At 50.3% G+C, this 16,231-nt stretch overlaps 1 protein-coding gene across 2 annotated transcripts; it reads right to left on the reverse strand.

Moving 5' to 3' along the window:
• Positions 1 to 10,098, reverse strand: LOC117395187 (isovaleryl-CoA dehydrogenase, mitochondrial). 2 transcript variants are annotated; one of them, XM_058992038.1, is made up of 13 exons: positions 9,877 to 10,015; positions 9,383 to 9,650; positions 8,423 to 8,512; positions 7,956 to 8,007; positions 7,601 to 7,770; positions 7,055 to 7,148; positions 6,659 to 6,789; positions 6,187 to 6,283; positions 5,633 to 5,726; positions 4,874 to 4,955; positions 3,998 to 4,102; positions 2,697 to 2,769; positions 1 to 1,747 (listed from the first exon to the last, which is right to left on the reverse strand). In XM_058992038.1, the coding sequence occupies exons 3-13, from the start codon at positions 8,426 to 8,428 to the stop codon at positions 1,614 to 1,616; spliced, it is 1,038 nt and encodes a 345-aa protein (XP_058848021.1). In that variant the 5' UTR covers positions 8,429 to 8,512; positions 9,383 to 9,650; positions 9,877 to 10,015; the 3' UTR covers positions 1 to 1,613. The 2 variants fall into 2 exon arrangements, with proteins under 2 accessions (XP_058848021.1, XP_058848020.1); XM_058992037.1 differs by lacking the exon at positions 9,383 to 9,650 and having other exon boundaries at positions 9,877 to 10,098.
• Positions 10,099 to 16,231: the final 6,133 nt, after the last annotated feature.

Genomic DNA, 16,231 nt, shown 5'->3' on the forward strand with positions numbered 1-16,231 from the left:
TGACATTTCCAACTTGTTTTTATTAAGTAACTGTCGTCTTATGTGTCACACACTCAGCACAAAGTATACACAGGGATAGATAGATTGCTTTAAATCTGGGGTATAGATATCCAGTCTTTAATTCACTCCTATTGTTTGAAAGGAGATCAACCCTGATAACAGCTTGAGAGTGCCTTAGAGATCCTTACTGCAGCTGGTAAAGAATACTACTAATAATAATCATCATAATACTACAATGAACTACTGTTCTAGTCCTTTCAATGAAACAGGAGATATCAAATATTTAAACAAGCAGTGAACACACATCTCCCCAGCACACAGCAGCACTGCTCATGCTGGTAAGAGGAAACAGCTTTTAATAGATGTGCAGCACTCCTTTGATGGCAAACTAGCTTGAATTGTATTACTCTTTTTAGTCAACAGTGTTATTTTTCTGGAAAAGCTGATCATTCATCGAGCAGTAAATGGCTTCAAATGAATGCACTTTTTCTTTACATTTCATTCAGCTTCTTTCCCTGCTGTTTGCAATCATTCAGACTCTGGGTTTTGCCACTTCTATGTTGAATTATATATCTCTATATATATATATATATATATATCTATATATCTCTATATATATATATCTCTCTATATATATATATATATCTATATGTGCATTCATGTGGGTGGCATTCATCATAATAAAATCATGCAATAATATTAAGAATCAATTAAAACAACATTCGTGCTGCTGACGCTATTGGCCGCAGCTGCGAGGTGTGACCTCTGGTGGCCAGCAGCTGTAAGTGCGGAGGTCTCTACACAGGACTGTGCTGTGGATGGAAGGCATATGGACAGAGCAGTGCTGGAGGACGCAGTGTGATCATGCAGCTAAAACCCATGAGGAATGAAAGCAAACAAGCTGGCTATACAACAAGGCAGGCTTGTGGATGTGCCGAGGGCATCAGTGAGAGTGTAAATCCTGTACACGAGTTTAATAAGACGCACCTGAGCTTGTTACAAACTGTGGCTAATCAAGCGTGTATTAACACCTGGAACAGGTGAAAGTGCTCTGCAATAGGAGTCCCGGATCCAGGGTCCCGATTCATGAAATGGTCCTGATGCAGTACTGTGTAATATGTGTTACCTGATCATAATGATCATTAATGACAGACTGAGGAACAGGGCACAGGATTCATACACCTGTAATTCCCATTCGCACAGCACTCTAGCAGTCCCATTTAGAGACTTAGTGTTTCTGATCAGCAATCCCAACAACCCAATCAGTATCCCGCACAGCTGATTAGAGAGACCCAAGGAGAGGAAGACCAGCATAATAAGCCATGGTAAAGTCAAGGTCAAACTTAATATATAATTATCATTAACTTGGACTGTTCCTTTGAGCACATCGCGGAGCCTCACAAATGCAGGACTCTTTTTTGCTTTTTTACAGATTTTACATTAGAAACATTCCTGTCCAGTAGCAACAAAGTGATACAATTATAGCAACTTTCCTTAAAAGAAATCAGCTGAAGGAAGAGATTCTGCTCAACGCTGTGAACCCAGGACTGGGGGCAGGAGCTGCAGGTTTGGAGCCCTGATCACAGGTCCTGTGTATTGAGCCCTGGCTCTCTTTATTTGTACATGGCGTTGAAAGCCCTGCCGATGATCAGTCTGCGGACCTCGCTGGTCCCGGCTCCGATCTCGTACAGCTTGGCATCGCGCAGGAAGCGCCCCATCGGGTAGTCATTGATGTAGCCGTTCCCACCTGGGACAAGAGGGGAGGAGAACAATTAGGAAGTATATTACAACCAATCACAGGCCGAGTCACAGCTTCTCAAAAAAACAAACATGACATCACTACGACAAACCATGGAAACTACCGCAGAAGAGAGCAATGAAAGAAAAGCGAAACAAGTTCCTGAGAAGGCGGATGTATTTGAGGTATTTTGTCCCGGAGGTAGCGGTCTCTAACAGCGATGATTTGTTTAAGGGCAGCGATCTCGCAGGTAAAGATTCTGAAGGCCTTGTTGTTTATTAGTATGCTAACCTCCTTGTGCGCGACACTTCAATAGAAACGAGAGCACAATGAACCTGCCTGTGATGCTGACTCAACACAAGAGCACAAGAGCAGTCTGGGAACGAGAAGAAGCCTGTCAAGGCTTGTCCCTTCATATAAAGATGGACGGGACGCCCCTCAAGGCTGGTCCCTTCATATAAAGATGGATGGGACGCTCCTCAAGGCTTGTCCCTTCATATAAAGATGGACGGGACGCTCCTCAAGGCTGGTCCCTTCATATAAAGATGGACGGGACGCCCCTCAAGGCTGGTCCTTCATATAAAGATGGACGGGATGCCCCTCAAGGCTGGTCCCTTCATATAAAGATGGACGGGATGCCCCTCAAGGCTTGTCCCTTCATATAAAAATGGACGGGATGCCCCTCAAGGCTGGTCCCTTCATATAAAGATGGACGGGATGCCCCTCAAGGCTTGTCCCTTCATATAAAAATGGACGGGATGCTCCTCAAGGCTTGTCCCTTCATATAAAGATGGACAGGACGCCCCTCAAGGCTTGTCCCTTCATATAAAGATGGACGGCTCTCAATATGTTCCCAGATTCTGATACTCTTCATATAATTTAGGGTTACGAATCATATTAGGACTGTCAACGCGTTTGACGCTTTTAAATAAATAAATAGATATTAGCAGCCACTTACCGAGACACTGAATTCCATCAAGTGCTACTTGAGTTGCTGTTTCTGCAGTGTACAGAATCACTCCAGCACAGTCCTGTGGGGACAAACAGAGAAGTGATCCTGTTTCTCTATTGCACTGTCTACATTAAACCACACTGTAACAGAGCCCCCAACTCTCCCTCAATCTGTACCCCTCTATACTGTAACAGAGCCCCCAACTCTCCCTCAATCTGTACCCCTCTATACTGTAACAGAGCCCCCAACTCTCCCTCAATCTGTACCCCTCTATACTGTAACAGAGCCAACTCTCCCTCAATCTGTACCCCTCTATACTGTAACAGAGCCCCCAACTCCCCCTCAATCTGTACCCCTCTATTCTGTAACAGAGCCCCCAACTCTCCCTCAATCTGTACCCCTCTATACTGTAACAGAGCCAACTCTCCCTCAATCTGTACCCCTCTACACTGTAACAGAGCCCCCAACTCTCCCTCAATCTGTACCCCTCTATACTGTAACAGAGCCAACTCTCCCTCAATCTGTACCCCTCTATACTGTAACAGAGCCCCCAACTCCCCCTCAATCTGTACCCCTCTATTCTGTAACAGAGCCCCCAACTCTCCCTCAATCTGTACCCCTCTATACTGTAACAGAGCCAACTCTCCCTCAATCTGTACCCCTCTATACTGTAACAGAGCCCCCGACTCTCCCTCAATCTGTACCCCTCTATACTGTAACAGAGCCCCCGACTCTCCCTCAATCTGTACCCCTCTATACTGTAACAGAGCCCCTAACTCTCCCTCAATCTGTACCCCTCTATTCTGTAACAGAGCCCCCGACTCTCCTTCAATCTGTACCCCTCTATACTGTAACAGAGCCCCTAACTCCCCCTCAATCTGTACCCCTCTATACTGTAACAGAGCCCCCGACTCTCCCTCAATCTGTACCCCTCTATACTGTAACACAGCCCCCGACTCTCCCTCAATCTGTACCCCTCTATACTGTAACAGAGCCCCGACTCTCCCTCAATCTGTACCCCTCTATACTGTAACAGAGCCCCCAACTCCCCCTCAATCTGTACCTCTCTATACTGTAACAGAGCCCCGACTCTCCCTCAATCTGTACCCCTCTATACTGTAACACAGCCCCCAACTCTCCCTCAATCTGTACCCCTCTATACTGTAGCAGAGCCCCCGACTCTCCCTCAATCTGTACCCCTCTATACTGTAGCAGAGCCCCCAACTCTCCCTCAATCTGTACCCCTCTATACTGTAACAGAGCCCCTCCTCCCCTGTGTGTACCCCTCTTTGTTATCGGGGTCTCACCTTGGAGCTGAAGTGCCCCCTGTCGCAGGCTCGCGCCACGTTGTACACATACTGTCTGCAAGAGCTGAGGCGGGTGTACATGTCAGCCATCTTCCCTTGTAACAGCTGGGACAGCAAAACAGAAGAATGAACACATTGTAGAGAATCAATACAGCGTACAGCACGCCAGCACACAGCGGAGATCAGCATGAACACAGCACGCCAGCACACAGCACGCCAGCACACAGCGGAGATCAGCATGAACACAGCACGCCAGCACACAGCGGAGATCAGCATGAACACAGCACGCCAGCACACAGCGGAGATCAGCATGAACCCAGCACGCCAGCACACAGCACGCCAGCACACAGCGGAGATCAGCATGAACACAGCATGCCAGCACACAGCGGAGATCAGCATGAACACAGCACGCCAGCACACAGCGGAGATCAGCATGAACACAGCACGCCAGCACACAGCGGAGATCAGCATGAACACAGCATGCCAGCACACAGCACGCCAGCACACAGCGGAGATCAGCATGAACACAGCACGCCAGCACACAGCACGCCAGCACACAGCGGAGATCAGCATGAACCCAGCACGCCAGCACACAGCACGCCAGCACACAGCACGCCAGCACACAGCGGAGATCAGCATGAACACAGCACGCCAGCACACAGCGGAGATCAGCATGAACACAGCACGCCAGCACACAGCGGAGATCAGCATGAACACAGCACGCCAGCACACAGCACGCCAGCACACAGCGGAGATCAGCATGAACACAGCGTACAGCACGCCAGCACACAGCCTGTCCCAAACCCCCAGCGCTTCAGATCAGGTGAATGCACGTGCTGCCCTGTTCCCTTGCCCTGGATGCGTGGCTGCTCCTACCTGGAAGTGTCCGATCTTCTGCCCGAAAGCCTCTCTGACGTGCATGTAGGGGATGGAGTGATCCATGACCGCCTGCATGATCCTGAGAGGTAGAGGAAAATGACATTTTCAGCTATCTGCACCTCCCTCACCGAGCCCCGACCCCCACCCCCACCTCCCTCACCAACCCCCGAACCTCACCTCCCTCACCAACACCCGAACCCCACCTCCCTCACCAACACCCGAACCCCACCTCCATCACTGACCCCCACCTCCCTCAACAACCCCCGAACCCCACCTCCATCACCGAGCCCCGACCCCCACCTCTGTCACCGACCCCCACCTTCCTCACCGAGCCCCGACCCCCACCTCCCTCATCGACCCCCACCTCCCTCACCAAGCCCCGACCCCCACCTCCCTCACCAACACCCGAACCCCACCTCCCTCACCAACCCCCGAACCCCACCTCCCTCACCAACCCCCGAACCCCACACCATCACTGACCCCCACCTCCCTCAACAACCCCCAAACCCCACCTCCATCACTGACCCCCACCTCCCTCAACAACCCCCGACCCCCACCTCTGTCACCGACCCCCACCTTCCTCACCGAGCCCCGACCCCCACCTCCCTCATCGACCCCCACCTCCCTCACCAAGCCCCGACCCCCACCTCCCTCACCAAGCCCCGACCCCCACCTCCCTCACCAAGCCCCGACCCCCACCTCCCTCATGAGACCCGACCCCCCTCACTGAACCTGGCCCGCCGAGCTGTTCTTTACCCTAGAGGTCCTGCTGACAGCACCAGCCTCTCCAGGTCCAGGCCACTCATCAGCACATACACACCTTTGTTCAGGTGACCCAGCATGCTCTGCTCTGAAACAACAAGGCGTGCCGACACATTGTAGAGATGGGAATAAGACTCCCATTACACAGCAATTTGATCCCTTCCTGGTTTTACTATGAGCTTAACAAGACACAACTGTGCTTGTTACCTAAACACCGGGGCTAATCAAGCTTGTAGTAAAACCTGGAGTGGGTCAAACTGCTATGCAATGGTAGTCTTATTTCCATCCCTGCATGGGAAAACATTCAGAAGCCACAACACTTCAGTGTGCAAAATGAAAGGCGAAGCAGTAAATTCCACTACATGCATTGTTTTGCTGCCCTGCTACCTTTTTGTGAAGTTTTGTGAAGTATTGCAATACTGTTTTTTTTAAGGTTTAGGTGCCTGAGTTCAGAAGCTGTTCTTCAGTTCCAGTTGCCAGGCACAGACATGTATTCTTATAGAGGCTTCCTCATGTTACTGAGCACAGGGAGTTAACCCCTTCCTCACCGGGCACTTTGCAGTCCTCGAAGATCAGCTCACAGGTGCTGGAGCCCCTCATTCCCAGCTTGTCCAGCTTCTGAGCTGTGCTGAACCCTGACATTCCCTGTGGGAAGGAAATACAGGACAACGCTGGAAAACTGTGTGTGTGGACAACCTGTCTCGGCCTGCATCTGTCCTGCACTTCATTTCAATGACCTTTGACCTCATTCCACACACAGAGACGTCCCTCATAATCTTATATAGGTTCAAACTGTAAAGAATTAGCAACGCAATCGGAAAGGAGGCAAGCAGCCTGTGATACAAGCTTTGAGAAGATGAGGTGAACGTTCAGGCAGTCCCCCGGTCCACTGTGAAGAGCGTGGCAGGCAGGCAGACACATGGACATCACCAGTGCCTAAGCAGTACCATTTTCTATGTGGACACCCAAAATTGTAGTGCTACAGGGCTGCAGTTCCCCCCAGTCCCTCCCAGTGCCCACCTTCTCCAGGATGAAGGCTGTGATCCCCTGTGCGTTGGCGGACGGCTCTGTCTTGGCGTAAACGATCAGAACATCTGCCTCCGGCCCGTTCGTGATCCAGAACTTATTACCATTCAGCACATAGTGATCCCCTGGAGAGCACAGACACATTCAATACACAGGGCCCAGTGGAGGGGGGGCTGAGAACACAGACACATTCAATACAGTCTAGTGTAGAGAACTCAGTGCTGTATTGGGGATCTGAGAGCCAGCTAATTCAATACAGTCTAGTATAGAGAACTCAGTGCTGTACCAGGGATCTGAGAGCCAGCTAATTCAATACAGTCTAGTGTAGAGAACTCAGTGCTGTACCAGGGATCTGAGAGCTTGCCAATTAACACAGTGAGCCCCACTCACCTTTCTTCACTGCTTTCAGTTTCATAGAGACAACGTCAGAGCCCGCATTGGGCTCGCTCATAGCCAGGGCACCCACATGCTCTCCACTCAGGAGCTGGGAAAAAAGAAAGAAGATAGTAAATCAGAACTGAATGAGGTCTCTGTGTGTGCAGTAACCCTGTCTGTGTGTGTGTGTGTGTGTGTGTGTGTGTCTCTCACCTTGGGCAGGTACTTCTCTTTCTGGGCCTGGCTGCCGTGTGTGTGTGTGTGTGTGTGTGTGTCTCACCTTGGGCAGGTACTTCTGTTTCTGGGCCTGGCTGCCGTGTGTGTGTGTGTGTGTGTGTGTGTGTGTGTGTGTCTCTCACCTTGGGCAGGTACTTCTCTTTCTGGGCCTGGCTGCCGTGTGTGTGTGTGTGTGTGTGTGTGTGTGTGTGTGTGTGTGTCACCTTGGGCAGGTACTTCTCTTTCTGGGCCTGGCTGCCGTGTGTGTGTGTGTGTGTGTGTGTGTGTGTGTGTGTGTGTGTGTGCGTGCGTGCGTGCGTGCGTGCGTGTGTGTGTGTGTCTCACCTTGGGCAGGTACTTCTCTTTCTGGGCCTGGCTGCCGTTGCGCACCAGCTGGTTGACACACAGGTTGGAGTGCGCCCCGTAGCTGAGCCCCACCGCGGCAGAGACGCGGGAGATCTCCTCCATCACGATCACGTGATCCAGGTAGCCCATCGCAGAGCCGCCGAACTCCGCTGGGGACAGCAAGGTCACAACACAAGCGTAATACACCCCTAAACACAGCTTTAACTCTTACCTCACGTTAGCATTCAATACCTCATCACTCGCTGCACTCCCATTTCTGCTGATTTCATCACCTGACCTGTTCCCCCATAACACAGGGTGTTCCTAATAAAGTGGCCACAACATTGTCACTCACCGGGAGCGGTTATTCCAAGGACTCCAAGATCACCAAGCTTCTTCCAAAACTCCTGAGAGTGAGAAAGAGAGAAGAGAGGGAGGGAGAGGAGAAGAGAGAGAGGGAGAGAGGGGGAGAGAGGGAGAGGGGAAGAGGGAGAGGGAGAGGGAGGAGAGGGAGAGGGAGAGGGGAAGAGAGAGAGAGAGAGGGAGGGAGAGGGGAAGAGGGACAGACAGAGAGAGGAGAGGGAGAGGGGAAGAGAGAGAGAGAGGGAGAGGGAGAGGAGGAGAGAGAGGGAGAGGGGAAGAGGGAGAAAATTGCAATACTTCAATGATCCAAACTGCAGTTTTACTAAAGCCAACAAAACACCCAGATGAGTGTAGCAGACTGCACTGCATGGTGTTCGTTCTCTTTCCAGTGCTCCAGCTGGCACTGCACACGCAGCAGTGCCAGCAGACAGAGAGGCGAGTTTAACCAGCGCAGCTCACCCTCATCTCTCTGAACTCGTTGTTCTTGTCGATCTCCTGGGCTTTGGGCGCCAGCTGCTCCTGACAGAATCTGTGGATGGTTTGTCTGAGCTGCACGAAGATGACACAACAGGAAACAGATTTAATGAGCAACACATTTATACTGGAACACACTGGAGCATTTGTAAACGTTCACAATCAGATCTCTCCAATGAGATTGCTGTTACTTGTGTTTTTAGGAATCACATGTGTGTGTGCGTGTGTGCGTGCGTGTGTGTGTGTGTGTGTGTGCGTGCGTGTGTGTGTGTGTGTGTGTGTGTGTGCGTGCGTGTGCGTGTGTGTGTGTGTGTGTGTGTGTGCGTGCGTGTGCGTGTGTGCATGCGTGCGTGCGTGCGTCTCACACTAGACCTGCATACAATCCTGGGTTTCAGAAGATCTCTCTAATTATTATTAAAATAATCTGCTGCCAAGAATTTCAGCATCTCCTGCTAACGGCAAACCAGACTGAGGTGAGACTTCTTCCTGCTGTGATAACTGTGATCAGCTCAGAGCACAATTAGCAGGGGCTTGGCTGCTCAGACTCTTTACTTAAACACGGGTTCAAGGCTAGTGTGACTTTCTAACCCTGAATAAATGTGAACAAAAAAAAACAACATTTTCCATACACCTGCAGTATAAACAAACACCAAGGCTAATGTATTTAACAAGCACAGAATATCAAAAATATCAATGTGAGATATTGAAAACAATCATTCAAAAAGACCAGCAGTACTGTAACCTGCAATCCTTTACCATTCGGAATGCACATACAGGCTCATAAACATTCTACAGGTGTCATTCTTTCCACACCTGGGGTTAAGAATTGAGACTGAAACACGTGACAATGAAGATCCTTGAACAAATTAGTTTTCTTTCTCAAGAAAGCTTTTTAAAAACTGCTAACTGATGCCTTCCAGTTGTAGCAGCTGATTGGATCCTAACCTTCACCAATAGCGGTGCTCACTGAAGAGGTCACGGTCAAGGTCAGGAACCTTTCGCTGAACTCAAAAACCGAGGTTGTGACATCACAGAGGGAGCAGCCAATCAGAAGTGGAAGCAGAATCCCACCCCTTATTACAAAGGATACACAATTCAGCCAGCCTTTAAACTGCACAGGGGTTCAGTGCGAGGGTTACGGTGCTGGGGGAAGACCGCGGATTCACACTACAGCTCATCGTTAAGATGCAGATGATCATTCGGTTCAGGAGAGCTGTGAACGGAGTGCCTAGATTAGCGCTCGTAAAGTGCACGGCTGGTAATGTACCGTCCTCTATACGGAAACATTAACGAATTGTTATTATTATTATTACACGTAATCTATGTGACCGCGTTGTGCACCCTACACTCTCACAAATCACTGCTTTGCCGAGCGCTCTGCCCCGGCCTCTGCAGTCCGCTTCCCCGCTCCCTCGCTGCCCTTCGCCCCGGTTCCTTACCTGTATCTGTTCCTCGGTCAGTCCGTTCACAACGTCGTCTATCGGGACCGTGGAGCCAGCGCATCCGCGGCGCGTCACCGCCGCGCTCCTCAAGCCCACAAGCAGCGCTCTCCTGGCCGACAGCATTGCTGGGTTTGACTTTGAGTCTGGACACAGAAACTAGTTAACAAAGAGCATCAGCTGGAGAGATCACGGGGCCGGGGTTGGCGCTGGTACTGCTGGTCGCTTTCATATCTGCGCACTGATACGAGTGGTATAGCCCAAGCGCCATCTTGGGAAGGTAAAATTAAACAGTTGTTCACACAGGACTAGATAATTAAAGATGTGAAATGTTATACATTCTGTTAAGGGAATACATTAACATTATATTTTATGTGATGTAGCATGTGTTGAAATGCTTTGGCAACACTGGATCACTCCTGTCATGCTAATAAAGCCAGTTTGAATTTGATAACTTGTAATGTGATCTTTTATAATACGATACTTTGTACTGTGATATTTTGTAACAACTGTAAGTCGCCCTGGATAAGGGCGTCTACTAAGAAATAAATAATAATAATAATAATAACCAGGGTTCTGCCAAAGCAGTTACAGGTATTTTAAAAAATGCATGTTATTAAACAAAGTATACAGTAATAAATACAATCAAACACAATACTATATCTGGACATATAGAGAGAGACGTATTCCCCCCTCTCTCTCTCTCTCTCTCTCTCTCTCTCTCTCTCTCTCTCTCTCAACCCTGGACCTGTCAAGGGAGGGCGGTGTTTCCGATCTCTAAACAGCAAGCCCCGATGGGATCCCGCTCAGCTTCTTTGCAATTAGCATCTACCAATTACCGATGTGAAATCACAAAACAAGCAAACAAATATATATATATATATATATATAAACACAATATCCTAAATAACAGGGATATGCCTTCACACTAGTGATGGAGCATCGGGCATCAGGCTACAATGAGCTCCAGAACAACACTGATTAACCTGCCATAACACTGTCAATAGGATGGCCGGGACCAAACACCTGCCGTAACACTGTCAATGGAGTGTAGAGCAGGGTCACCACCGTGGCCAGCTGTTGTGAGTTTGAATTGACCAGGGAAGGATGACCGTTGGTTTAATTGGAAGTCTGCTGGGAAATGACCTCCAGAATGGCAGCTCAGGAGACCACCTGATTGTGAGACTGCTGGCTTTCGAGATGCCCCCCCACATAAGCAAGTTAAATCCCTCCCCTAATCTCACCTGACTGTGAGACTGCTGGCTTTCAAGATGCCCCCCACATAAGCAAGTTAAATACCTCCCCTAATCTCACCTGATTGTGAGACTGCTGGCTTTCGAGATGCCCCCCCACATAAGCAAGTTAAATCCCTCCCCTAATCTCACCTGATTGTGAGACTGCTGGCTTTCAAGATGCCCCCCACATAAGCAAGTTAAATCCCTCCCCTAATCTCACCTGATTGTGAGACTGCTGGCTTTCAAGATGCCCCCCACATAAGCAAGTTAAATCCCTCCCCTAATCTCATTTGATAGCTGTGTTGACACATTTATTTAGACTGACAATAATGTAAATCTTCTATGAGGTCTGTCAACATCTCTCCATTTTCTAAACATTAAAGGCTCTGGTTTAGTGCCCTCCCTTAATACGTCTCTGTTTGTAGCCATGGTGCGGTGTCTGTGGCACTCAGCTCTGTGCTGGGACAGTGACAAGCCTCTCTCTGTTTGTATCCATGGTGCGGTGTGTGTGGCACTGAGCTCTGTGCTGGGACAGTGACAAGCCCCTCTCTGTTTGTAGCCATGGTGCTGGGACAGTGACAAGCCTCTCTCTGTTTGTACCCATGGTGCGGTGTCTGTGGCACTGAGCTCTGTGCTGGGACAGTGACAAGCCCCTCTCTGTTTGTACCCGTGGTGCTGGGACAGTGACAAGCCCCTCTCTGCTTGTACCCATGGTGCTGGGACAGTGACAAGCCTCTCTCTGCTTGTATCCATGGTGCTGGGACAGTGACAAGCCTCTCTCTGCTTGTAGCCATGGTGCTGGGACAGTGACAAGCCTCTCTCTGCTTGTATCCATGGTGCTGGGACAGTGACAAGCCTCTCTCTGTTTGTAGCCATGGTGCTGGGACAGTGACAAGCCTCTCTCTGTTTGTAGCCATGGTGCTGGGACAGTGACAAGCCTCTCTCTGCTTGTATCCATGGTGCTGGGACAGTGACAAGCCTCTCTCTGCTTGTATCCATGGTGCTGGGACAGTGACAAGCCTCTCTCTGCTTGTAGCCATGGTGCTGGGACAGTGACAAGCCTCTCTCTGCTTGTATCCATGGTGCTGGGACAGTGACAAGCCTCTCTCTGCTTGTATCCATGGTGCTGGGACAGTGACAAGCCTCTCTCTGTTTGTAGCCATGGTGCTGGGACAGTGACAAGCCTCTCTCTGTTTGTACCCATGGTGTGGTGTCTGTGGCACTCAGCTCTGTGCTGGGACAGTGACAAGCCTCTCTCTGTTTGTAGCCATGGTGCGGTGTCTGTGGCACTCAGCTCTGTGCTGGGACAGTGACAAGCCTCTCTCTGTTTGTATCCATGGTGCTGGGACAGTGACAAGCCTCTCTCTGTTTGTACCCATGGTGCTGGGACAGTGACAAGCCTCTCTCTGCTTGTATCCATGGTGCTGGGACAGTGACAAGCCTCTCTCTGCTTGTAGCCATGGTGCTGGGACAGTGACAAGCCTCTCTCTGCTTGTAGCCATGGTGCTGGGACAGTGACAAGCCTCTCTCTGCTTGTATCCATGGTGCTGGGACAGTGACAAGCCTCTCTCTGTTTGTAGCCATGGTGCTGGGACAGTGACAAGCCTCTCTCTGTTTGTACCCATGGTGCGGTGTCTGTGGCACTCAGCTCTGTGCTGGGACAGTGACAAGCCTCTCTCTGTTTGTACCCATGGTGCGGTGTCTGTGGCACTCAGCTCTGTGCTGGGACAGTGACAAGCCTCTCTCTGTTTGTAGCCATGGTGCGGTGTCTGTGGCACTCAGCTCTGTGCTGGGACAGTGACAAGCCTCTCTCTGTTTGTAGCCATGGTGTGGTGTCTGTGGCACTCAGCTCTGTGCTGGGACAGTGACAAGCCTCTCTCTGTTTGTACCCATGGTGCGGTGTCTGTGACACTCAGCTCTGTGCTGGGACAGTGACAAGCCTCTCTCTGTTTGTAGCCATGGTGTGGTGTCTGTGGCACTCAGCTCTGTGCTGGGACAGTGACAAGCCTCTCTCTGTTTGTAGCCATGGTGCTGGGACAGTGCCTATGGATGTTCCTGCTGAGATCACTGTTGGCTATACCTTCTAGTGTGGCAAATAAAACATCAAAAAACAAAGAAGCAAAACTCCACTCTTTAAATAAAGCTTTGAGGCCCGTCCTCGCACAGGGAAGTGTTAGTGTGCTTTATAAAAGCAGCTACGAGATGAAATGAATCGGAAGGAGGGCTTGGCTTGTCCGAGTCATGTTAGAAGCGCTTCACTTACACGTGTGGATATAAATAATACTGCACGCTAGCTCTAGAAACCCTGTCATGTGTTACACGCCGTTCCCCTTTGATGAGAAGCCTCATTTCCCAATCACCGTACCAGCACCTTCATTAAACCTGACACTAATTAGAACAATCTCGTTAAAATCTTTACACATGCAGTACTGGGAATCAGCTTTTGCCTCTGTCAGTGGAAAAAAATCAACCCCAGTGGCACAGAAGGTGCAATGCTATGTGCAGCACAGGAAACCTTACAGCCTTAAGTGTGCCTGAACCTGAAGCACAGACTGGCACTGGGCAGCAGCGAGGATCGCCCTCACATTCCTACCCAAGGGCTGTGTGGTGACATGAAGACATCGCCACGGCCCTCTTTAAACCCATGTGCTTCCTTTCACATCATTGTATATTCACAATATGGCACAGCGGGCTGCGTTGCCAGCGTGCATGACTGGCATTTGGTAAACCTGTGTATCAGGAAGGGTAGTCCCTATGGTGCTCACAGTGACGTGGGAGGGTAGTGTCGCGAGAGCCATCATAATGGCAAGCAGCAGACCCCAGCAGATTGTACAGTACAGGCAGTAGTGCAGGCGAGGGTAACCGCGGGTATACTGAGTTTACCACCCTTCTCATTTCAGGAATAAAGGGCTCACACGCTCTCCTGCGAGAAGCAAATATCAAGGGTTAAAGCCGACACATCCTCCAATGTATTATATAAAGCGACTCTGTGATTGAAGTTCAACCCACAATTCTGCACGGCCCCCACAAGTGACACGTGGGTAATCGACTGGGCATTGGTGCCTTCTGCGCTGGTACCATGCCACTGCCCGGCTTGGAGCACCCCAAAGGGCGCTTTACCCACTTCTGTTTTTACCCCTGGAGTACATGCATTGAGATCTCTGTCAGCCTCACTCCACCAGCATGGATACCGGGAGCGCAGACTGCTGTGGTGTCTGAAAACACGACAGAACCCTGACATGAGGACTCACACAATGCTGTAAATAACAAAGACACCTGAAAACACGACAGAACCCTGACATGAGGACTCACACAATGCTGTAAATAACAAAGACACCTGAAAACACGACAGAACCCTGACATGAGGACTCACACAATGCTGTAAATAACAAAGACACCATACAACACTCTTCTTCTTCCTCATATGTTTTCTGCTTTATGTTATAGTTAGGCTAGCGTAGCAGATATGTGCGCAAACCTAAAAAGTGGTCTATTGTCTTTAAAAAAAACAAAACATCATGCCTCATTTAACTGTACATCTGGAAAAATTCTGATCGTCCCTAATGAGAACAATTACAGAGCCCCCCCCACCTTTCAGTTTTTTTACACGAACACAACAGCCAATCAGTGAAGCATCCAGCCAACCCTTCACAGCTCCCCGGGGCTCCAAGGGGATGTCAACAAACTCTGGCCCCTTTAGTGAAGAAGGCTTAAAGAGGGAGTCATTTCCTCCTGTTCCTGCTAACAAACTTGTCACTGCTTATTTCAACTTGAATGGACACCGTCTCCATGGAGACCCAGGGAAGGGGGGGGGGTTGTACACTATAAGAAAGTCCTGACTCCGCTCCTCTCTCCTCTCTGCTCTCTCCCGCTCCCTCTTGTGCTCAGATGGAACCCGCAGTGATAGCTCTCTTCGTGTGCAGGTCTCTGGTGTGTGTGTTGGGGATCATAGGGAATGGTGCTCTGCTGGTGTCCGTGCTGAAGCAATCTGGCTTCAAGACCTTTGAGATCTTCCTGGCGGGCATGGCTTCTTCCAACCTGGTGGAGAGCCTCCTGGTGGACATACCGGACATCCTCACCGAGCTGGCTGGGCTGAGACCAGAGCGCTGGTTCTGCAAGGTTTTGAAGCTCATGTCTGGCGTGGGGGAGATCGGCAGCATCCTCTTCACCCTGCTCATCTGCGTCTTCCGGTACCAGAAGCTGAGGGACGCGGCCACACGGGTCAGCCTGCCCACCGTGCTGGACCGGGTCAGGAACGCCTGGCTCCTGAGCGCTGTCAGCTGGGTAGTGGCATTCTCCTTCAGCCTGCCCTCCGCCCTCATGGAGCTGCCCAAGGAGGATCAGTTCGTCTCCTACGGCCAGGGGAACGAGACCGACTCCCGCGCATGCTCCTCGGACCTCTTTGACTGCCCCCTGCTGGACTGCTCGCTCGGACGCCAGGTCTACAAGATGGCCTACATGCTCCTGCTCAACGGCTTGCCCCTTGTCATCGTCCTGGTCTGCAGCTTACTCATGGTGAAGGTTCTGTACCACAACCACAAGGCCCTGTCAGACCAGCCCCCTGCCCCCGGCCCTGAGCCCCGGCCTGGGCGCCCCGGCAGGCAGGCTGCTTTCCAGAGGAGCACCCGGGCCGTGCTGGCAGCCCTCTTCATCTTCCAGCTGGCCTGGATCTTGCACCTGGTGTTCCAGTTTGCACTGGACTCCCAGGAGTTCCCCTACTGGTCCCACGCTGATTTCTTCCTCTCTGCCTCCTACTCCACCGCCAGCCCCTACATCTACGCCATCGGAAACAACCTCTTCAGACTCAAGAGCTGCTTTTAACCTTCCTTTCTTCCTTTCTTTCCTTCTTCCTTTCCTTCTTCCTTTCTTTTTTCCTTTAATTCTTTCTTTCTTTTTCCTGGCTGGAGTTTTCACACCAGGTTGGCTGGACAATGTACCCATTTTACTGTAGTACTGATGTTTTTACTACAGCATACCGCAATAAATGGTTATATTTTTTTTTTATTTTATTTTATAAAAATTTAGTCGTTGCCAGTTAGTTTTTATTGTTTTCTACCCAATTTGAAATGCCCAATTATTTTTTAATCTCAGCTCACCGCTACCACCCCTGCGCTGACTCG

Source organism: Acipenser ruthenus, chromosome 18 (assembly GCF_902713425.1).
Source record: "Acipenser ruthenus chromosome 18, fAciRut3.2 maternal haplotype, whole genome shotgun sequence".
Lineage (NCBI taxonomy): Eukaryota > Metazoa > Chordata > Actinopteri > Acipenseriformes > Acipenseridae > Acipenser > Acipenser ruthenus.